At 42.9% G+C, this 23,384-nt stretch overlaps 2 protein-coding genes across 3 annotated transcripts in view; one reads left to right on the top strand and one right to left on the bottom strand.

Moving 5' to 3' along the window:
• Positions 1-18,873, bottom strand: part of SRPK1 (SRSF protein kinase 1) — a 34,855-nt gene extending 15,982 nt beyond the window's left edge. Inside the window, exons 1-6 of the mRNA XM_083746075.1 lie at positions 18,435-18,873; positions 17,773-17,833; positions 6,273-6,391; positions 2,406-2,514; positions 1,940-2,027; positions 238-325 (exon numbers count right to left, since the gene is read on the bottom strand). Coding sequence (XP_083602201.1) covers positions 238-325; positions 1,940-2,027; positions 2,406-2,514; positions 6,273-6,391; positions 17,773-17,833; positions 18,435-18,759 — 790 coding nt within the window. The 5' untranslated portion in view covers positions 18,760-18,873. The remainder of the gene's footprint in view (positions 1-237; positions 326-1,939; positions 2,028-2,405; positions 2,515-6,272; positions 6,392-17,772; positions 17,834-18,434) is intronic.
• A 942-nt stretch (positions 18,874-19,815) lies between these two features.
• The window catches only part of MAPK14 (mitogen-activated protein kinase 14), a 32,157-nt gene continuing 28,588 nt past the window's right edge, over positions 19,816-23,384 (top strand). Inside the window, exon 1 of one of the 2 annotated variants that reach the window (XM_083745054.1) lies at positions 19,816-20,623. In XM_083745054.1, coding sequence (XP_083601180.1) covers positions 20,508-20,623 — 116 coding nt within the window. In that variant the 5' untranslated portion in view covers positions 19,816-20,507. The remainder of the gene's footprint in view (positions 20,624-23,384) is intronic. The other variant, XM_083745053.1, reaches the window with a different exon arrangement.

Below are 23,384 nucleotides of genomic sequence, written 5' to 3'. Positions count from 1 at the left end.
TTCCAACATTCAAAAAGGCTCTTGCCACTCAGAATTAGAAAGGAAACCTTTTTGTAGGTTTTTTTCTTTATATGGCTGAAGGAAACTGAAAACAAACTTGTGCCAAACAGCTACACGTTGTGAAATTTCATCACTGTGTAAGACAACCATTTATGTTTTAACCCAGTACTGTATTTTATTAAATCCCACATTTTGCTGGATTAAAGATCGCAGAAAAGTCTGGTTTTAAAAGGATACGGGAACCATTTACTCCTGAGATTTTGAAGTCATCTAATAACTGAACTACTCTCTCTCTGTTTGGGTCATCTGGGTCAGTGTTGCGGACCTGTAGGGTGGGGGAAATCAAACACCATAAAAAATCATTTAATGTTTATCATTTAATCTTTATCAAATCCCATAGGTTTCCAAGACACTCTCCAGATTCTCACCCCACATTTTTATTTAGCAAATCAAACAATCAAGTTATGCTAGCATTTCTGACTATTCTTGAGCAACTATGTCCATACTAACCTTGCCTTATGCCCCAGCCAGGGCGGAAAAACCCTTCATTAATCAATTCCTAAACAACACTGTCTAAGTAGCTGTACTAATTCTGTTACTTCTCGTGAGCCTGCATTTACCTTTCCCTCCCTCCATAAAAATGACTGAAAATGTACTGCTGGATACATGAAAGGAAGATTATTAGCTAAGGTAATGGGATGACATGATACCTACAACTAATGACACAAATAGCAAACCAAACGTGAGATGAATTACCCATTTGCAATAATAACAATAGCCATATCTTTAAGCACCAGGCAGAAATTTTCATCTCTAACCAAGACTTTGACCTTTAATTATCTGTGGCCTTTTAGAAGTGTGTGGGATGTTTTAAATGTATTCCTCCCCTCTTGGTTTTAATATATCTCTTGTGGATTATTTTTTTTTTGTCTGTTTGGTTGGTTGGTTGTAAGTTGTTTTAGGCTGCCTTGGGCAAGATAAAACGACTAACCAATTTAATAAATAATCTTCTGTCATCTTTTAAAATGCTCTGGAAACAGAGATAAAAATTTACCTTTACAAATTAAAGAAAAATAATAACAAATGCCTAATCTAATCCTGTGTACAGGATTCATCTTTGTATCTAGTATGGAGCAAGATATTACCGTGTTTTTCGCACCATAGGACACACTTTTTCCCTCCTAAAAAGCAAGGGGAAATGTGTGTGCGTCCTATGGAGCGAATGCAGGGGGAAGGCACAAGCTCCGTGCGCTCTTTTCCACAGGAGGGAGAAGGGACTGACTGGCCGCATCAGTCCCTTCTCCCACCTCCCAGAAAAGCCAGGAGAAGCCGTGATCTCTTTAAAGGGGTTGCGCGGCTTCTGCGGGCTTTTGCGAGAGGTGAGGGAATCCCCCCACCTCCCAGAAAAGCCAGGAGAAGCTGCAATCTCTTTAAAGGGGTTGTGCGGCTTCTGTGGGCTTTTGCGAGAGGTGAGGGAATCCCCCCACCTCCCAGAAAAGCCAGGAGAAGCCGTGATCTCTTTAAAGGGGTTGTGCGGCTTCTGTGGGCTTTTGCGAGAGGTGAGGGAATCCCCCCACCTCCCAGGAAAGCCAGGAAAGCCCTGCACAGCGTCTCCCGGCAACGAGAAGCTGCACGGGGCTAAAGAGGAAGCCAAAACAGCGAGTGGGATCCATCCTGCTCACTGCCTTGGCTTGTGCCATAGCCGTGCGCAACCCCTCCGGCAAGGAGAGGTTGTGTGCAGCCTGTACGCTGCTCTTTGGGGCTGGGGGGGGGAAATATTTTTTTCTTGATTTCCCCCCTAAAAACTGGGTGCGCCCTATGGTCTGGTGCGCCCTATGGTGCGAAAAATACGGTATATTATGGCTGGGAGCCATTTGCTGATATTTTTAAAGGATATAATTTGAAATTGAATCATAATCATCTACTTGTGGATACTCACAGATTTCAGCAGTTTGATTTCATCCAATGCTGTTTCTGTGTAGTGTTCAGCACTCTTTACAACTTTCATTGCCACAAACCTCTTCCCCCTAAGTGGACACAAAGTTTAGTACTAAACTGCCTTCAGGAATCAGATAACACTAACAGAAAAAGACCTGAATGCTCAGGATCATTTCCTACAAAATACAAAAGCAGGTTCTCTTTCACTCCTGAATGCATAATTTCCCCCGAGTTAAATAAAAAGTAAACTTGAAGAAATAATATGCAAGGGGGGAATATGAATCAATTTTCAGTTTGTACATAGAACTGTTACCATGCTATTTTTATATATATTTTTAAAGCATGAGATGAAACCTCTGGATTTGAAAACAAGGAGGAACATTTTGAGGAAAAATCTCATGTTGCTGGTCTGTAACAATATTCCATGCAACTAGCAGAAATTCCTTCCAAAAAGAAAAAAGACTTACTGGATGTCCCATGATAACCACACTGTAGAAAAGTGTCCCCATCCCAGCTTTCGGATCACATGGTATCTTCCATTGAACAGATCCCCTATTTTAACAAGATGGTAGCCTCCTAGGAAATGTAAAAAGAGTTATTGGGTCAAGAACCCTCAGTGATATTGAGAAACTCACAGGTCAATCTATGCACCTGCCACCTTTAATCTCTCTTAAAAACAAATGAAAAAAAGAACATTTGAGAACACACAATTGTTGGTAGAACCATGCAATTTCTTCATTTAAGATATCATGCAAATAAATCCTGACAGCTTACCAAATAATAATATCAGGCACAATATAGAATAGATGGTGTGTTTTCCCTTCTCAGCTTCTGCAGAGAAAATATCCTTCCCTCTATGTGGGAAGGATAAGCAGACCAGCATGGCTATGTGCAGGTGGTACAATCCCACTGGGAACTCTCAAATCTCTTGATTTTCTCACTAAATATACTCCACAATAAGAAAAAGTATCTTTTAAAAACACTACTGTTTAAGAAATTTCAAATGTCACATTAGCTATGAGTTCTGGGATTGGGAGAGATAGAATGCATTGCTAACTGCTCTCTCCTAGCAGTAGCAAGAACATTTGGATTTAATAATGCTTTTCCTTCCCTCCATAAGAACAGGAATGCTACCCTGGGATTTTCTTTATTTGGTCAAGCACATGATGACACAGCACTTGGCTGCAACTGCAGCTGAAAGGGGATGTTGATTTGTAAGGTCTAGTCACAATATTAAGAAGACCTGGTGGCTACTCTTCAAATCTCTTCATAAGATGCTGGGCTCATAACAGAACAGAATGACTCAGCTAAAGCATAGCAATATCCTTAAAAGAATGAGAACCTAGCGTGTCTCTAAGATTTCCATGATGAGGGGCCTTAGCCATGAGATAAGAGAATGATCTGATGGGTAATCTACTCAGTATTAAGGTCATACTGAGAACATGTCAATTCTATGTGCTACTACAGATGCGTATGTTTTGTTTAACGCATTTGTAAGCCATCTTAAAAAAAAGTATTTTCTCAATTGGATGTCACCTACTGAATTCAGGAGGATTCCCAGGTCGCATCCTTGGACTTGCAGGCAAAGTGCAACCCCACATCCAGAGCCAATTGAACCTTCTTTCTGGAGAAGACCAACTTCCCACCCACAGGAGCTCTATTTTGTCTGAATTAAATTTCAGTTTGCCTGCCCTTGTTCATGTTAAAATTGCCTCCAGATACATAATTGACCACTAGTTTATTAATAGAAGCCAATGGAGGTGCATACATTCAAGTCCTGCCTTTGTTCAAAGAGCTTACTCAATATTTATCAAAAACAATCTAGAGAGAAGACGGGCATGGTGGGATCGGTTGCCAGTTGATGTATGAAGGTGTTTGTCGTTGAATTACTGACTTAGAGACTTGTCCCTTGACCTTGGCAATGCTGGATTAAGAAAAATTATGACCTATGTGAGCTCCTATTAAAGAGCTCCCCCACACCATTCTGCCAATGCATTCTTGCCCCCTTCTCACATTACCTTTGTGCTATGGTTGCCACCACTATTGTGGTATGGTTGTCACCACTTTGTGCTATGGTTTGCCACCACTGCAAAGGGTCCAACCATGTGGGAAGTTGCATATCTGAAGAGGTTCACACATCATCTTAACCACCTAAACGGCATTATCAGCCAACCCAAATCAGCCCACCTCAAACAGGAGCTACTTCACACAAAAACAATTCATTTTCTGATATTCACGCCAGGCACCTACAGTACATCACTGTGATCCATGAGGGCAGCACCTCCATTTAGGCCCCCGAGCTGTACTTGTTACACCTACACACATACTTCACAACAGCATCAAGTGCTGTTTGCAATTGTGTGAACCTGCTTTTTAACAAGAAGGAAAGCTAACCATGCCATCACATACATTGATACAAAAAAATCCCATTAAATTAAAAGATGCTTACTCTCAGGTATACACAAAGGGGCAACAGGCAACATCCTACCTTTTAAGAAATGGCTTGGTGAACGTATTTCCTTGAAGCCTGGTTTGTTCAGCATGGGGAGTTTGTTATTAATTTTTAAAATATATTTCTGGATCACTATATTGGATTAAATAATGCAAGGACTCTAATGCAAGAACTATCAAAGCAGTCTTGTTTTTAAACACTTGCCTGGTCGCCATGGGCAACAAGGAATTTCATCCAGGCAAGTGACTGGGCTGCTGGAGGATCGATGGAGTGCTTCAACCCTTCTCTGGTAGCTTGCTGCATTTCTATGCTGGGGTTGGAGGAGGTTCCAGGGGTGGGGATGAGGGGCTGAGCACCCATTCCCTTCTCCAGCATCCTTTCTGTGCTGGACAGGGAGGTGGGGAAACTGCCTCCTTCTGTCAAGCAAAGAAACCAGGCAGACTGACAGGAGGCAGAAGTCTGAACACTCCATCCCTCTTCTGACAGCCCACTGCCATTCCAAGCTAGCTGATAATGGGTAAGCCCCCTCCTGCGTGTTCAGCATTAAAAGGAAGAGGGTTTGCATCAGGCTGCTCATTCCCTCTTGCTACCAGTCTACCATGTTTTCATATACAGGCACAGCAGGTGACACCCTCCCCTGCATGTCTAGCATAGAACACGCTGGCTGGCAACAGAAAGACAGAGAGATCCATGCCTTTGCTGCCAGCCTGCTAAATTTCTATGCCGGGCAAACAGTACACCCACACAAAATGAAGTCAATGGAGACATGACATGTTTTTCATTCAGTTTATTCCATTGAGCGGGATGCTAAGTATACCAGTTTGGGTCACTAGAGCCAGGATTGGGGAGATACAGTCATGTTTGCAACATTTTGCCACTGAGAATTCTGTGATGTGAAGGTAAATATAGAGCATTTAAGTGAAGGAAATGACTGTCCTTTGCCAATTCCTGTATGACACTATGTCAGTGCTTTATATATAGCAAGTGGACCCAAAATGTATGGATTTATATGGTAATTAGAGGAAGCACAATCTCAGCACCTGAAGAGCAACCAATAGCTTTCTCTAGGTGTCGGCAGGTATCTAAAGGTACCAGTACAAATTGAATTGCTTCACCCAGTATTCTCTAGCACACACTGGGGGTCCTATACTGAGCTTCCTGCAAACTATGGATTGCAGACAGTAACTACCCTTGGGAATGCAGTCTCCCTCTGACCAGAACATTTCCCCCCTACTTATTCCAAATTCTACCACTGCATTGGTAGATGGATTAATCCAGTGTTGTCCCTGGCATTTTCTATGAGGATGATGTTGCTTTGGAATCTCACCCATCAACCTGCTGGAGAGGCTTACCAGACAACTACATAGTTTTTACTTTTCACTCGCCATGCTTATGAGCTATTAGGCTTTGTTTATTTCCTGGTTTCCTGATGAATTTTATGGCTCCTAAAGTTCCATTTTTTGTTATTAAGTTTTTATTTCTGATGTTTGTTATGCAGTTTTGATGTTAACTTTAATTTCAGTTGTAAATATGGAGCATATATTAAATGGAAAGCCGGTGAAGTAGTAAAAAGTTAAATGAATAAAAATACTGAGAAATACCTTAAGCAAGCACATGTCTTGATGTATTAACTTTGATATGCTAAACAAACAAGGAGGACATAGTCTGGTAGATGTCTGGTCTTATAAGAAGAAGCATTAGTCTATCAAGTCCCCATAGATGTTTTCCTTTTTCTATCTACAAAGCAAAATCACTTACTGGTTGACACACACGACGTACCACAACCTTAATATTTAAGGTTGTAACCAATAATTAAGGTTGTAAACACACGATACTCAAATTGTAAAATATGATACTCAAATTGTAAAATAAAACCTCTCACCTTTGCAGTAATCATTGGGATCTTCCTGCTCATCATCATCTGATCCCAGGATTTCCTCTTCTTGTTCAGGAAGATCATTCTCTGAATGGGCAGCAGGGCCTCGATGTTGGGTTTCTGGCCTAGGAGACATCGTAAGTTTGTAAGCCGTAAGCTTTTTATTGTGTGTACTTAGAGCAAAGGAAGAAAGAATATGCAAAGACTAAAATGCAGTTTGAGGTTGGATAATGATAGGCAAAAGAAATATTCCTAATTTTTAAAGAAGTAACTGAAATGCAGATGCATCACATCTATCTCAGTTCACTTTGGTTGGAACAAACCCTCTCAGCAGATACAACTTGTGCCGACAGCTCCACATGTGCAGCAAGTACCAACATTCAAATTAGTACAGTTTCAAAAGATACCAGTCACACCAATGTCTAGAGCTGTCTTCATGGAGGATCATGTTGAACAGTACACCAATCACTCCCACTATGATTATGTCAAGTATTTGCCTTGCTCAGTCATGGGGAGGGAGTCAACTGCACTTTTACCAGGTACAGCTGTGCTTTGTGATGCATTTTGTCTGTAGCAGAATGTCCTAAGCTGGGGGCGCTGGGCCAAATGACTGACCCTCTCCAAAAAATGCCAATCAAGAGGCGGGAGAGGCAGGCAGAGAGTAATAGCAGCAAGAATTCAGGCTAGTAATTAACTACTCACCTTGTAGCTATAAGCAAACAGGAATTTCATACTGGCAAGGGAGTGAGCTGGTAGAGGATGGATCTCTCCATCCCTCCTCTGCCCAGTCCACTTGGTTTCCATGCCAACCATGGAGGAAGGAAAGCACCTCCCTCCCTGATCAGTGTGAAAACCAAGCAGGATGGTGGAGGAATGGTTTGTTTTACGTCTGCTTGATAGCAGGGTTCTTTGTTTTTGTTTTTTTAAAGAACTTTCATTTCCATGTTGGTTGTGAAGGGGCTTCCGTTCCTCTCCAGCCAGCAGGGAAATGCAGGCTGCCAGTGTCTCAATGGAACAGTAAACATTTCAGCAGGCTAGTAGTTTTAGCAGCCTAATTTATCTGAAGGACCATCTATACCTGTATGAATCTGCCCAAGATCAGAGTCCAAGACCCTGCTCTCTGGCCTGTCATAAGGCAGGTAGGTTCTAGGAACAGGGCTTTCTCAGTGGTGGTCCCAACCTTTGGAATTCCTCCCCAGGGAGATACACATGGTTTCCTCATTACTGGCTTTCAAAAATATTTTAATACAAAATAACAGGCATTCAGAAGGCTTCAGCAGTGTAGGATACTCCTTAGGCTAAAAATAACTGCCAGTGGCTCACAGAAGACTTGCAGTGAAAACTGCTTGGTGATGTGTTCAGGATGAAGGGAAATTTTAGGATTCTGAATTATTTTCTATAAACAGCCCCTCAGAATGGCTTCAGTTTAGTCATCCTATTACAGGTACCCAAATGAATTCCAGCCCTATAAGTGACTCAGTGTGCTTCCATGTAGTGGGACAAACCCATCTTTATGGCTCCCTAAAAACAGGAATTTCAAGCTACTGTAAAGAGTGGCAGGAAAGAAAAACCCAATCTTTCAGCAGAAAGAAAAATAGTCATGCATATCTAGAAGCATGTAACTACAACTTGCATGCTGTCAACTAGTAGTTGTCAGGTTTTAGACTGACTGCTACAGTGATCCATGACATATTATATTTGAATACCAAGAGAAACATACTTATATCTAGTCACTCCCTGGATTTTGTTTGTTAAATACTGAGTTGCTCAGCTGATCATAAGGCATAAATCAATGCTCTGAAGGTCCCCGACCCTCTGGTGAAGATTTTTGTGTGGGCACACGGTTTGCTGGTGGTAGGGGGAATAGCCAAAAACTGCTTCCCTCTTCATTCTGTTCTTACTGACTGCTATGTGACACCATTATATACAACACATAACAGTTATTTTGCAGAGTAACAAATAAACCTTTTGTAAAGTAACTGGTTTCACAAAACAATCGTGAAATACTGCTATTGTGGGGTTTGGTGTAGGGACGTTCAAACAAAAATAAATAAATCAGCATACTTGCAAAGAGTGCTCATGTACACTTCTGGAACATTTTACACACATTCTAAAATGACAGTTCCCTCCACACACTCATCTCTTGAAGATTTATTTAAACTCCCTACACTTTTCTTTGGCAAAAATTAGAAGTTGTAAATATTCACAGTTAGCCTAATGCGAGCAGAGCACATACAGGAAAAAAAACACAAAATCAAATGTTAAACAAGAGTTAAGACAACTGCAGACAATGTTTTTAAAAAATCATAACGCTACTCAATAAATCACAAACCTAGAGATGAAATGAATAAGGTTGAAATCAATGTGATCCCTCTAGAAGCCACACCCATCACAGCAAATCTCTTCATTAATTACGTCATAACTATGGGAACACTGAATTGTTAAGGTTTACTAGATCGGTTTTTAATGACAGAACGTTCTAGGGTATGCATCGACAAGGAATTAGGGTAAGCCTTAAAGCTAATTTTCCAGGCAAAAACGCTGTTTTAAATTCCCTGAATATTCTGCAATCACACATCTCTTCCACAAGCACAATCTTCCTGCAGCAAAGAAGTTACTAGAAAGCCTTCATAAAGCTTTTGAGAACTATCCTGATCCTTTATCTAAAGGAAGTCTGAATGTCTTATCACTGAGTGATGTTACAAAGACTCAGAGAGCTCAATATCTTTGCAATTAATTATTTAAAGTCCTTATACTTTCAAAATGAAAGTGAACTATTATTTGCCAGGAAGTGAAAAAGACCACATAACACTGCAGAGATGTGATTGCCTTTCAAAGGCAATATTTTCTTTCTAATGTTTCTTGGAAAGTATGTGTACTTTTGCTATTAAATCTTTTAAAAATGCTCAATACAATCCCCACAACTGCTCCTGCCCCACCCTCCTAAAATGTATCCCTCCTAAAATGCACCCCAAACAGGCATGGGCAAGGATGGCAAAATATGCATAGGAGGTACAAAGACCTTATTTTAATACATCATTTGATTCTAAACAATGATTTATTTCAGCAAATTTGTTACTAAGAAGAGAAACCTGAAAGCATCTTCTGATTCATTTAGAAGTCAGCTTGTAAGCAGGGACAAAAGGCTGATGTGAGAGTTCCAGAGACTGCATTTCAATGAATAAGAAACAGACAGCTGTCAGAACTGCTACACTGCTAGAAACACATCAAATGCTAACAGAAGCCTTGAATGAATCCATTTTAACATATCAGAACATTTGGCAGACATCCACCCCAACAAGCACCTTGGGCTTCTGAACATCTGATTGCTTTTACAACCTAACTTCATTGGATTTGTTCTTAAACTAAGCATCTGGTAAGATTACATGCTAGGGGAGGACGACAATTGAATCAGTGTCCTCAGGAAGATTTATGAGCTTAAACGGAATTCAGAGAAGTCCTCATTGAGGCAGTCAAACTCCCTTTTTTCCATCTGGGTTTTTAAAAATGCTGTAAAAGGCAAGCTTACCTGCACGAAGCACGGACTCCCATTGATGAAGGTATCTCTGAAGTCGGGCCAACAGTTTTCGAAAGAGCCATCAAAAATTAAATGGCACCCTGGTGCAAGTAATAGCGGTACATAAATTGCAAGCAGAGGGCTGGTTCTTCCTGAACACAGCAAAGCTTTGTGCAAAAGCAAGAGAGAAAAGGAATTTGCCTCCACCACCTAGCTGCAGATGCATAGCACTGCATTGCAGGTAAATGCCTTGCAGCATCACTGAAGAGAATTGCTCTCAGCTAATTTGCTTCCTGAAAAATTTAGCCATGCTCTGGAATGACCAAAAACTCATCCTATTCTTTTGATGCTGACCAACTTCCAAAGTCTTTCCAGATATACTAACTATGTAGCCTAACTGAAGTGAAGCTACGAGTTTCCTGTTCAATAATAAATTTCCTTCAGAACTTTGAAAGAAAAGAGTATCATAGTCTTGATTATACTGTATGAGCACAAGAGCTCAAAGTATTAGCTTCTCTGTGCCAGTAGGTGCCAATTATTTTTCTAGCTCTGCCCAAAACAATTCTATGGAAAAGATGGGAGACAATTTTCATAAAGGCATCCCAACCTAAACAAGACAAGCTTCTTCATCTCATATGTTCTTAAACAAACTGGACAATTGCAGAGGCAATTGCCAGTATCATTCTTGGCTATTGTATGGTACTTCTGCAACATATTTAGCCTTTCAGTTCATGCTGGCATTTCAGTGATTAACTGAACTGATGAGCTATGAAAGCCAAACAGCAATGCATCTGTCTATGTAAAAAGCGGTATACAGCTGAAAAGGCAGAGAAAAAGCTACACGAAGCAAGACAAATGAAGATGCAGCTGAAATACAGTCTGAATAAGTGTGGTCAGCGGCTCCGCCTGCAAACACATTCAAGTTCTAGCTTGCACATCTCATTCATGAAATAAGCACTAATTTGTGCTGTAACATTCCAGGTATTGCAAGGTACACTGCCATTGTCTCCTCTACCAACAGATCTACTCAGGAGAACAACAGAAGCTCTTGCTTGCAAGTGAATCTGCCTGGCTTCAGTTAGCCTGCTGCAGCTTTTCTTCTCAAACAGATAGGCAAAGAAAGAAGTACTATAGTCGTACCTTGGTTTTCAAACAGCTCAGTTCTCAAATGTTTTGGCTCCTGAACGCCGCAAATCCAGAAGCGACTGTTTCAGTTTGCGAACTATTTTTGGAAGCTGAACGTCTGACAGGGCTTCCGATTGGCTGCAAGAGCTTCCTGCAGCCAATCAGAAGCCGCACTTTGGTTTCCGAACATTTTGGAAGTCGAACGGACTTCTGGAACGGATTCAGTTCGACTTCCAAGGTACGACTATAGTTACTGTGAGAAAACAGACTGAAGTCTTTTACAGCTTGTGAATCTGCTTGCAACTAAACCAAACGGTTACTCTTAGGTAATTCCTTAGTTGCTCTGGGTGGGCATAGAATGCATGCAAGTAAAAAGTGATACAAGAACTTAACCAGGGAAAAGAGGGACAAACTCTAAAGACTTCCTCCCATGAAAATTAGATGGTGCAAACACAGCCAAAGACTGGAATCCTATATGCATTTACACAGAATTAAACATCCATGTACTCAATAGAACTTCTTTTGAAGAATCAAATAACTAGTTCCACTCACTGAAGAGGACCTGGGGCTTGAGATTCTCAAATGGCAACTCTCCCAACCCCTAGCCAATGTTACACAACAAGCCTTTTGAAACTAAAAGGATCTTTCAAACACAGTTTGTTATATGGCATGAGGCTTGCTGTTCAAAATCAAAAAATCTACTGGGCATGCTTTTTGGATCCCAGACTTGATTGCATATGCAATTCATATAACCAACAGTCCTTAACTAAGGCTGCCTGTAACTCTGATTCTAGTTATTCATGCATAAGCCCCATTCAATTGTATGGGGTTCACTGGTGCAGAACTGGTAGCAGAATTGCCATACTGACTGTTTCATTTAATAATCTAGATAAAGTAGGTTTCTGATTATGTCTTCACAAGATATACACCATACAGTCATACCTTGGTTCTCAAACAGAATGTGTTCCGGGAGTCCGTTCAACTCCCAGAACTGTTTGAAAACCATGGAGCAGCTTCTGATTGGCTGCAGGAGCGTCCTGCAGCCAATCGGAAGCTGCGCCAGATGTTCAGCTTCCGAAAATCATTCAAAGACTGGAACACTCACTTCTGGATTTTTTTCATTGGGGAACCAAAACGTACGAGTTCCAAGGTGTTTGGCAATCAAGGTACAACTGTACTGTCTAACAATATGCATGCTTAGTCCTTTACTGTAACCTACATTCCCCATATTTAAATGTATGAAGAATGCAGTAAGGTTCATATTCTATGAAGAAAAACCAGTCAAGTTCTTGTTCTTAAAAGTTATAATTAAGCAAAAACTCTTGCTTCTTCTCCCACAGACCTGTGAATAGAAGGTTTTCTATTTTCTTAAAGAAAACATGCCAATTAATCACTAGCTTTAGAACTATAAAACTGTATGACTTCTATCACTGAGAAACAACCATAGGGTAGTTCTATTTTATCTATTCTACTTATACCAGAGAACACATACCAGAGTAATTTGTTCATTTCTTCCTTCAGGCATTCATTCTCAGGATGAATGCCACCAAACTGTGTTTGAACAATAATAACGCATAAAGAAATAAGGTGATGCACCCCCAACCCGTCTGTAACCATTAATTGTTCTAGCCAGAAATTCAGAGGAAACAGATTTTTTAAAAAAGGCCAATTAACATGTAGCTTCTCATCGCAAGGTGAAACAATGAACATTCAAGCATTTCATTAGATACCATGCTGATTTATGAGTGAAGACAGCATGTTCTTCAAAGGTGGTGGTGGTGAGGTGAAAAGAGCACTTGTATTCATGAGCATTTAACTCCCAGCAAGTAGGAATTTGGGGTTTAAGGGATCTCGCCCTTGCCTCTCTGCCTAAAGGAAGCAAGACAACAAAGAAGGAAAAACAGTATTGCAGGAGTGTCTTGCCCTCACACTCCTACATATTTTCCCACTCATTCAGTAGTGCCAGCGATGTCAAAAGAACAGAACACATGGCACAGAACACAGAGCAGACATATACAGATGGATCTGTGTATTAATGTTAAGACAAATTCATGGTTGTGGAGAGCAAAAAAAATTAGACACAGCATATAGAATGGCTGCATTTACTTAAAGGGAAACAGCATTGGTTTAGTTTATTCTATATCTATGGCTCATAAGGAAATGTCATGTATATTGTTTTCACAGTTATACATGCAAAAAAGTAGAATTCCATGGAGGTCCCTGATAGCCACATACTCACAGACCTCTAGGCACTCTTTCCTCTACAGACGGGAGGGCAAGTGGATATCTCCCTTATTACCTACAGCCTTAGCACTTCCTCAGTGCTCTCCATCATAATTAAATCTGGGGTTTGGAGAAATGTGAGAGCTTTACTTGTTACCAGCTGCTACTGTTCTGCAGACCTTCTCCCCAAAGACCTACATTTCCTCAAAGCCCTGAAGTACAGGGATTTGGGGAACCTTGTGACCCTGCAAAGAAGGGTGTGTCACTCTCATTTTTTTTAACTGAGAGAAGGGGAATGCTGCATACCCACACTAACAAAAATACACAGAGGTAGCAGCAAGAACAACTGCTTGTTTTCCAACGTTCTGGGAGGGAAATGAACCTTCATTGATGCATTCTAGCTAATGCAGGCAACTAATGCTCACAACCAGTAGGACCTGTACTGATGACATACTGACTAGGTCTGTGGGTTATAAATGCATTAAATATATTTTAAAAGGTGTAGGTAGTATGTAAAACCACCACCTTGGAAAACATTAAAAAGCAGCAAGCCCAGGCTCCCACTCAGAGTACACTTGTCAAGAAGCTTCACCCGGTCCCAACTGACAAGTGTATGGAAGACATGTTTTCAAACATTCATAGCATACGTGTGTGTGTGAAGAGGCCCGCAGGGTACACACACAATAAAACAGTAGTTCTACGTATAAGCACCAATGTTATCAGAAGGAAACCCATGGCCAGAAAGCAGCACATATTTTGCAGTGATCACAGGTTATAATCACAGAAAGCACTCTATATGTATTGCCATTTATCACCTCCATAGCTGACCTCTGCCTTGACTTGAATGCTCCCTTTCTTTTCTTTAAAGTGTATTGGCTTTTAGCAGAGATCTGATATTTGACTGTCAAATACCACATGCAGCTTGTTGGTAACCATTTGCCTGGTTACGAGCAAGGCTTACCTCTATGCAGGGAAGCCTGATAAAAACTACTGCTTTTAGAAGACAGAAGACAGGTGGGTTAGAAACATTTTTGTGATCTATTGCACCATTATACGCAAGTCAACATTGTATATTTAAATGTTTCTTAAACTTAAAATATATTTTGATAAATCACTGATAGCTTTGTATACATAGTAACATAGCTGTTGCTCAAAATTATTCCAAAAAAGAAGGCATTATTTAAAGCCTGTTCTTTTAAATTTACCGGTATGTTTGCTGTTAAGAAATAAGCCTATCCATCAAGTTCAGTGGCAAAATCACACAAGCAGCAGCTTTGAGTGGAGAAATCCACCTAGGGCTCAAACACCCATTTCTTCTGCCAACCAACTCAAGTGTATGGATGGGCATCAATTGGGAGTGGGGAAGAATGAAAAAGGAAGGCATGGGAAACATGCACAGATCCTGTTATACTTCTTCCACACATACCACAGCTCAGGAGAAATGGGGCTTTGAGCATTTCATTATATATTGTGTCCTAAGCCTAACTTTGTTACAGCAAAATTCTACCGCTTCTCTTCCTCTGTGATAAAGGATAGCCATGGCTATTTTAAGGCTCTCAGAACTGCCAGAGTATTAGCCATATTACATATGAAGATTCAAGACATGTTAGCTGCAGAAACAGCAATAAACAACTTTATGTTCTGGGCACCACAGTTCAAGAAGGACACTGACAAAGTGGAACATGTCCAGAGGAGGGCAACCAAAATGGTCAAAGGCCTGGAAACGATGCCTTATGAGGAACGGCTAAGGGAGCTGGGCATGTTTAGCCTGGAGAAGAGGAGGTTAAGGGGTGATATGATAGCCATGTTCAAATATATAAAAGGATGTCACATAGAGGAGGGAGAAAGGTTGTTTTCTGCTGCTCCAGAGAAGCGGACACGGAGCAATGGATCCAAACTACAAGAAAGATGATTCCACCTAAACATTAGGAAGAACTTCCTGACAGTAAGAGCTGTTCGACAGTGGAATTTGCTGCCAAGGAGTGTGGTGGAGTCTCCTTCTTTGGAGGTCTTTAAGCAGACGCTTGACAACCATATGTCAGGAGTGCTCTGATGGTGTTTCCTGCTTGGCAGGGGGTTGGACTTGATGGCCCTTGTGGTCTCTTCCAACTCTATGATTCTGTGATGTCAAGTTCTTATTTTTTGACAAGAACAGAACATTTTTTATTGTTCTTTTCTACAAGCAATTAAAAAAAAGGAACTCTCTCAGAGCACTAGCATTAAATGGGAAGCTACCTTGGCTGAACATGTTATAATAACCACTCTACTTAAGCCACTATATGAATTTGTAAATAACGGTTTGGGGTTGTATAATTAAGTTAACTGTTGGCCAACTCTTTTAATTTTTACTAGAAGGCTTCCACAGTGCATGACAGCTTCGAAAACATAGAAGAGCGAGCTTGGGAAATTTGGGATTAAATCTCTGAATATTACTAGCTTGCCACAACTTTGCAGTAAACCTTCATGCAGTGGGTTATCACTATGGATTCAATCTAAATAGAGTAAAATATTTGAGACAAGAGACTACACTGAAAACAATGCTACAACTATTAAAACTTTGCAATCACAGCATGATTTCAGAAAGCATGATTTTAGACACAAAAAATGCCTTGACTGTTCAGAAGTGACAGAAATGCTACATGGACAAAAATTAGTGAAGTGAACAATGGATGAGAAGAGGCATAGGGTAGGTGAATAAACGAAGCCACTTGACACCAAGTCAGAATATTGGCGCACCTAGCCTAGCTCTATCTAGTTTTCCAATTGCTCAGAGGCAAATATTTCCCCCACTATTGCTACCTGAGTTAATTTAACTGCAGATTCCAGCAACTGAAACTAGGATCATCTACAAAGCAGTAGTTCATTATTGCTATTCTCCAGTCAGAGATGCCAGATTTGGGAGTTTTTTGTGCACTGCATGAGAACTGGAGAAATATGAATCATGAAGGGCAGGACATGACAAACCAGGGGCAACCCAGTCAGATTGGTGGGGTACAAATTAATGACAACGACAACAACTAATAACCATTTGAAAATGCAGACAAAGGGGTTCAATTCAGCCCTATTTCAAAGTCAATGGGGGGGGGGGAATTATTAGAGCATTTAATGGCATCTGATGGCATCTACGAATGTAAGCTTCCAGTGACTGTGCAGTACAATCCTTTGCAATTTTACTCAGAAGTCTCACTTAAACGGGGCTTACTTGAGTCTTGTAAATAATCCTTCCCCTCCACCTCAAGTTACTAGCTTGCAAAAACTTTTACTCCTCTCACTTTCCCACATGTAACTCCTGCTTGCATATGGGTACTTGGCTAGTGCTTAAACAAGGGATTACTTTCCTTAATATTCCAGGCTTAAAGAACTTTCAGAGAGCACTATCAACTCCGATAATTACTCTCACTAAATAATGCACATTCTCTGGCTCCATTTTCTTAATCTGAAACCACTTGCCGCTTAACACACACAGAACACAATCTTATCCACACTTAACTGATTTCAGTGGGACTTCTCAGTAAAATTTCAAAGAGCTGGCCTATCAATTTAGTCCACCAAAGTCAGTCTACAGCAGCTACATAGAGTACGCTATGGTCAAATCTCTTTGAGTTATAGTAACAGGGTAAAAAAGAGAAGACTTCCCTCTTCTATGTGATATCTGAAATGTTTGAAGTAAGTTCCACCCTTCAGTTTGAGTGGGATTATTAAATACTCTTATTACAGTATTAAACTACACAGAGAACACATGTCTATTGCATTTTAGTTTGCTGAATTTACGGGCAATCTTAGATGTTCAGAAGTTAGTGCACCATTTTGAACATGTTTCAAGCTTCTTGGATCTACAAGTCCAGAACAGCTTATTATGACTATGCAAATAACACTTGAAATCCAGGGCTAGCCAGAACGGCTTGCTATACAATATAAATGTAAATCTCAAGGTTACAATTCAAATTCTGCTTGCACCAGGCTGGGGGGCTCGATTAAGCAGAGATCTTGCTTCCCCCAGCCCTGCCAGCCTCTGCCTGCAGAGTGACATCGGAATCGCTCTGCCAGTGTGGTTTCCCATTTTGCCTGCTAAACTTGTGGGCAGAATTGCTGCTGGTGAGGAGGGGGACTTTCTGGGATGGCAGACATTCAAGACAGAGGACTGAGCAAGCCTTACAGCTATCATGTGACAGCAGCAGGCCTGATTGCCAGCCAGTATGTGCTGCAAGGCTGCAGATGCTGCAGTGGCCCTGTTGGACAGCGCCCAGGGCTTGGATTTCACCCTACTACAGTTTAAAATGTATATAAATAAATGACATATTTGATCCATTAAGTTTATCTACTATTTTAGATTAAAATATTATCCTTGGAAAAGGAGACGAGAATATTACCAGCAAGCTGATAGGCACCCAGAGACAAATTTAATGGTGCCCACTTAAAATATGCACAAGATGCAGAAGAGGGTATATCACTCATGTGAGTTTATGCGCTTTTAACACTGAGGCTACCCTCAGGATGTAAAGAGTCACTTAGAATTGGAAAATCTGGAGGATTTCTCATTACCATGCAACCAAGGCTGGCTTCTGCACATCATTTCAGGAAATTATTGTCACTGTCCAGGACACCATTCCACTCTGTTTAAGGCAATAGGCCCACACTTACTTTTTCTGGGCTTTTTCCTTCTTGGCTTTAGTCCGCTTCTTCCGGGCTTGCAATGCTAGAACTAGGAAGAAACAGAGGGAAGAAGAAGAAGAAGGGGTGGGGCAAGAGTCAGTAAGCTTTTGTTCAGGGTGAAAAAGAAGGGCCCATTATTCGCATCATCAAACCTATCCGGTTTTATTTTGTTCTCAGATTAACCCCCTCTTCCCTAGAAGGAGCATTAATCCAAGAACAAACCAGATTCGTGAGACACGTGCTCATAATAGACTCATTGTACCCATATTTACAATATTAAAAAAAAATCCCCAAACACGTTACTGGAGGAGACAGGCAATTATGTCACCCTCTTTTATCTCATACTGGGTAGCGGGGTGGAGGCCGAGGAAGGGAAGCCCAAGGGCCGGACATTTGCCAGGATACCCGAAGACTGGCAGTTAGGATTCGTGAGAAGAACTCTGCGAATAACAGCGGGACCTGACAAAAGGAAACCGACGCCCGATCTCGTGTGAATTGGGTCAACAACCAGGGACGCGGAGGAAGCGAGCCGCCAAGACCCAAAAAGCTGAAGCCTGACTAGAAGAGCCGAGGGGCCGAGGGCGGCGGGCGAGGGGGGCAGCGGGGAGGGGTGAGGTTGGCGGGGAGGCGGCGGGGCCAAGCGCACTCACCTTTCCGCTCCATGGCGGCTAGAGACAGCAGCCCCCGCGACCCCCCGCGCGTGCGCTCCAAGGATATTTCCTGCGCCTGCGCTGGCCGCGGGCGAGCCGGTCGGCGCGTGCGTACGACGGGTATCTTCGCGCGCCGTTGCGCGCGCCACCAGATCTCCTCGCCGCCGCCGCTGCTGCTGCTGTCACTTCCTCCCGAGCTGGGGCTCCCGGGGAAGGCCACTCCCCCTGGCTCTTCCAAACGCGTGCGGCGCCGCCCCCTGCTCTGCGTGACAGGCAGGAGCCGGAGCCGCGCGTCAGGCCCCTCGCCCGCCTCCCCTTGTCCCATGGGCGGACCGCATGCGCCTCGCGGTGTCCCAGCCCACCGCTCACTTCCCCGGGGCTTCGCCGGATTTAACTAGGGCCAAGGGAGGTGGGGGCGGCGTAAAAAGTGGCCTAGCGCGTATACAAGTAACTGCGTGTGCTGTCGCCGGAGATGGGATTGTGACGTGCCCGCCACGCGTTCTGGATCCGGGCGGGTTTTCCAGCTTCACGCGTAGCCAGCATGGGAGGGAGGGATGCGTTCTGCTACGGACCCTTTGCGCCACCAGGTTGCGCGATGACTCGCAGCAGCTAAAGTTAACGTTCAAATTCTCGAATTAAACTTTTTTTTTACAATTTACATGACTTTGTACGAATGCGTGGCTTACTAAGTGGGAACTGTTATAAGTTATTTTAATGTATGCAGCTTATTAAAAAATGAATTTAGTGTACACGTTATCCTCAACAATGGTTAGAAGCCAACAGTCGGGTGCTACCAGTTCTCTTTGCAAGAAACAGGAAAGGCAACTGGTGCTGCGTACGTGCAACAAGCAACGTTGCATCTGGATGGTGAATGAAAGCAACCTAGCTTGTCACTGCAGATAGTGACAAATAGCTTTCTGATTGGAAAGATTGGACAGTCCTGCAAAGTGAAGCAAAAAATGGATTTATGCCAATAAAACTCAGAAACGTGAGGCTTAGGAATCTAAACAAGAAAGGATCAGCAGTCATAGCTAATTTATCTGGCTTGTCAGGGGAAAGGGGGGCGTGTGTAGAAACAGTACGAAGGTAAAATTTACGTCCATTGCTGCACCACGAAAATGGCCCCCAGAAGTTGGTCCAAGAGGGGAATGCAGCCCATGAGCTCCTCATCCCGCATTAACCAATAACAAGGAAGACTGTGTTGTTAGCTACCACAATTTACTAGCCAAGGACTAGAGAGAATTGCATTCCAACGATTATTTGTTAGCGAACATTATGTACAACTGCAAGCACAAAACAGCTAACGCGCTTCTTCCCCGGGGGCACAGAAAGAACGGGAGGAGGAAGTCACAAGGTGGCGGGTGTGAGCCTTCCTTCCGAGAATGCACCTGTCCAGGTTCCCGCTGCCTTAAGCAGCAGCACCTGGAAGCCTTAAACCCTGGCCGGCATCACGCTCCACCCTTCCTCCTCCTCCTCCTCTTTCCTTCTCGCCTCCTTCCAGATCTCGCGAGACGTTCCCCTCTTTCTGGGTGTTGCGCTCATCATAGGGCGCTGGAGCTGGGTTCCATATTGGGGCATCGCCTCAAAGCTCTTTCCGCGCCGTGGGTCTCGCGAGACCTCTGCAAACGGGGACTTAGGAAGAGGTCGGGAGAAGTCAGGCGGCGGCAGCAGTAGCAGCAGCTCCTCCTCCTCCTCGGCGTTGCTGCTTGACTTTGCCGCCCCCCTCCCCAGTGCAAGCTCTGCTCTGCTCAGGGGGACCCCTCGCGCCCACCTGTTAGGCTCCCTGACTCGGGCCTGTGCAGGAGGCCGCGGGGTTGCGACCCGACAGACGGCGGGAGGCAGAAGAGCCCCGCTTGGCCTGGCCTTCCCCTCCGGCCGCGGGGCGGGGTTGGGGTGTCGGCGGCGGCGGCGGCGACACGAGGCCAGTAACTGAGGCGGCCGCTGGGCGCGAGCGACCTCTTTACCCTCGGAGCAGGAAACCCCCTTTCTCCGAAGGGGGAGGAGCCAACGGTTCTGCTCGAGGGTCCCCCCCCCACTCCCGGCCGCGCTGGGTGGGGCGGGCTCGGGGTCGAGATGACCCAAGAGCGGCCCAAGTTCTACCGGCAGGAGCTGAACAAGACGGTCTGGGAAGTGCCTGAGCGTTACCAGAACCTCTCTCCGGTGGGCTCCGGGGCTTACGGCTCCGTCTGGTAAGTTACTGCCGCTATCCTGGGTTACTGCCGCTCCTTTATCTCTCCCCCCCCCCCCCGCGGCCCCGCAGCCCTTCGTGCGTACGGGACAGCAGCCGCCACGAAGGCCTGTCATTCTGAATGGGATGATTGATTAGCTGGGAGATCCTGAAAGCGGCCTTAGAAGGCGGCGGATCTCGCCTATGTCCACACCCAGTCCTCCTTGCAAAAGGAAGTCGGTTAGATCCTGTGATTCCGAGGGACCGGCTCTCGGTTGCAAGTACTAAAAGAAAAAGCGTTGCCTGTTTGGTTCTCTTGCACCGTAATGCTGGGGCAGTGCAAGTTAGCAGCAGAAGTAGTAGAGGCGTTTGATGTACTTGTCGCTCCGTCTGCTGCAGTGCCTTGATCTCCGTCACTTATTCCCGTAACCGCTATGAACTCATTCCCTACTTATTTGGGAACGCACAACTCGCACAGTTGAGCAATGTCTCCAGAAACAATCAAAATGTGCACCAAACAGTGGCTTTCTTCAAGTTCTCTAGTTTTCAAAAGGCATTATGTTAAGCATCTTATGCACGACCCTTTATTTTGCTTTGTGGTGCCAAGATTATTGGCTTTGGTAGGAAATGACTTCTTGATTATTTTAGTTGCATTTGGCTTGCGAACTGTTGGGTGTTTAATGAGGTTTGGTTTTTTAGCAGAATCTTGAAAACATAAAGCAATATTCTCAACACTGCACAATTAATTAGTCTTATAATTTTTTGCATTTTTATTCCAGCACTCCTTGAAGACACTAAGGGTTATGTACATAGTTTCTTCCCCCACCCACCCTTCTTTATTCTCACAAGTCTGTGAGGTAGGATAGGCTGGTATCTCAATAAAAACCATGAACTTGGATCTCCCCCAGTTTCTTACACTGATCTTGCTGGGAATGAGAGTAGGGAATAAGAGTTTACTTGCAAGTGGGGAAGATGTGTACTGAAGAGGTTGAGTGCAAAGCTGCTGAATTAAAAACAGCTGGCGAGGGGTATCAGAGATTGGCAGGAGAGGAATTTGTGATTCACCTCCTCGTGATGTCATAGGCGCTATCCATAGATGTATGACTTCACTACCACATTCCTCACAGCAAAATATGTATTACAGTTAGACTGCCAGGACAAAGCATAGAAACTTACTCAAGAATCCAACAATAAATGGATGTTGTCTTGGCTACAGAACCACTAAGCCTCTTGGGTTTGCCAATCAGAAGGTCAGCGGTTCGAATCTGTGCAACGGGATGAGCTCCCATTGCTCTGTTCCAGCTTCTGCTAACCCAGCAGTTCGAAAGCATGCCATTGCAAGTAGATAAATAGGTACCACTGCAGCGGGAAGGTAAACAGTGTTTCTGTGCGCTCTGGGACTTGTCACAGTGTCCCATTGCGCCAGAAGCGGTTTAGTCATTCTGGCTAAGAGATGTAAGTATTTTTATATATGAAACAACATAACCATTGCAAGTTCAAGGTAGTCATAACTTCTTTGGTAACAAATACTTGAATTGTACTTATCAGACTACCAGCCATCTGTGATAGTTTAGCTAGAGTTACATGTATATATTTACCTTATTTATATGGCACAGTAAACTAGTGAATGGTTTGCAGTGAAAGTACCAGTCTGAGCCACTTTGTTCCTCTCTGCTAGCCCAGTCTCTGGCTTAACATTATGTCCAAACCAAGGGTTGTAGTTTATTTCCTTCCAGACAAACACTATGATTTGTAGCAAAAGTTTGTTCTTGACTTTGGAGGAGCAAACTGGCTCATGCGATAACTGAAAACAAAGACTCAGACTCTGTATTTGTGTTCTTCTGCAGCAACATAGCACCGTTCTTTTAATTGTAGATATTAAGCCCATTTACTGCTTTAAACAAAACTTGTTCTTGTTCTCCATTTTTTCCTACAAAAACATTTCTTGATCTAAACTGTTTTATTATTTCATGTCTCGTTTGAAACAATATTTCACTTGCTTGTGTTTTGTCAGGTAAGAACAATATCATGAGACAAGGTCTCATAGGAGAAAGCAATGAAATTTTGTTTTTTAAACACCTACAACATAGATCCTGGTGGCCTCAGAAATTTGCATTCATTGATGACTCTGATAGGCAGGTGTGGTTCATTACACCATTGCCGTGGTAGGATAGGAATGTATACTGCAGAGTTTTGAAAGACCTTAGCCTTTTTGCTAGTTATTACTGCTGATACATCTAGTTATTGTAGTGATCAGTTTGCAGAATAATTAATGGTAATTCCACTGCCCTCTTTTTTTTTGTCACTAAGAATCAAGTTTTGTGCCTTGTATCCATTAAGTAAATACACATATATCTCCATTCCCTCTAATATCAGGCTCAGGTGGTTGAGTGCCCATTAATTTTGGAAGCAAAATGGAGAATTAAAGTAGTGGCCTACTTAGGCACACAGAAGTATATAAATTTAATAATAATAATGCTAATGCTAATATATTTACAAACAGCCCAGCAAAGTTTTGTGAGCTCTTGAGGTGTTTGGCAAGATTTATCAGAAAATGTATGTGTGAGGTGGGGGATAAGAATTGGCTTACTCAGACCACTAACAGTTTATTGCAGGTATGCTGGAGGAGGATAAATTAGGGTTAGGTATGTGATATTAGGTCAGAAAGTACCAACCGCTCTACACTATTTATGGTTATTCTTTTCCCTTTAATCAGAATCACTATACTGTATAGCTATAAAATACAGCAGGGGAAAGTTTTGGGTGGGCTGGAAAAGTAAAAA

The sequence above is a fragment of the Podarcis gaigeae genome (assembly GCF_964106915.1).
Source record: "Podarcis gaigeae genome assembly, chromosome: 6".
NCBI classification, from domain to species: domain Eukaryota; kingdom Metazoa; phylum Chordata; class Lepidosauria; order Squamata; family Lacertidae; genus Podarcis; species Podarcis gaigeae.
Note: the sequence above shows the minus strand (reverse complement) of the source record. Positions and strands in the feature narration are given on the sequence as shown.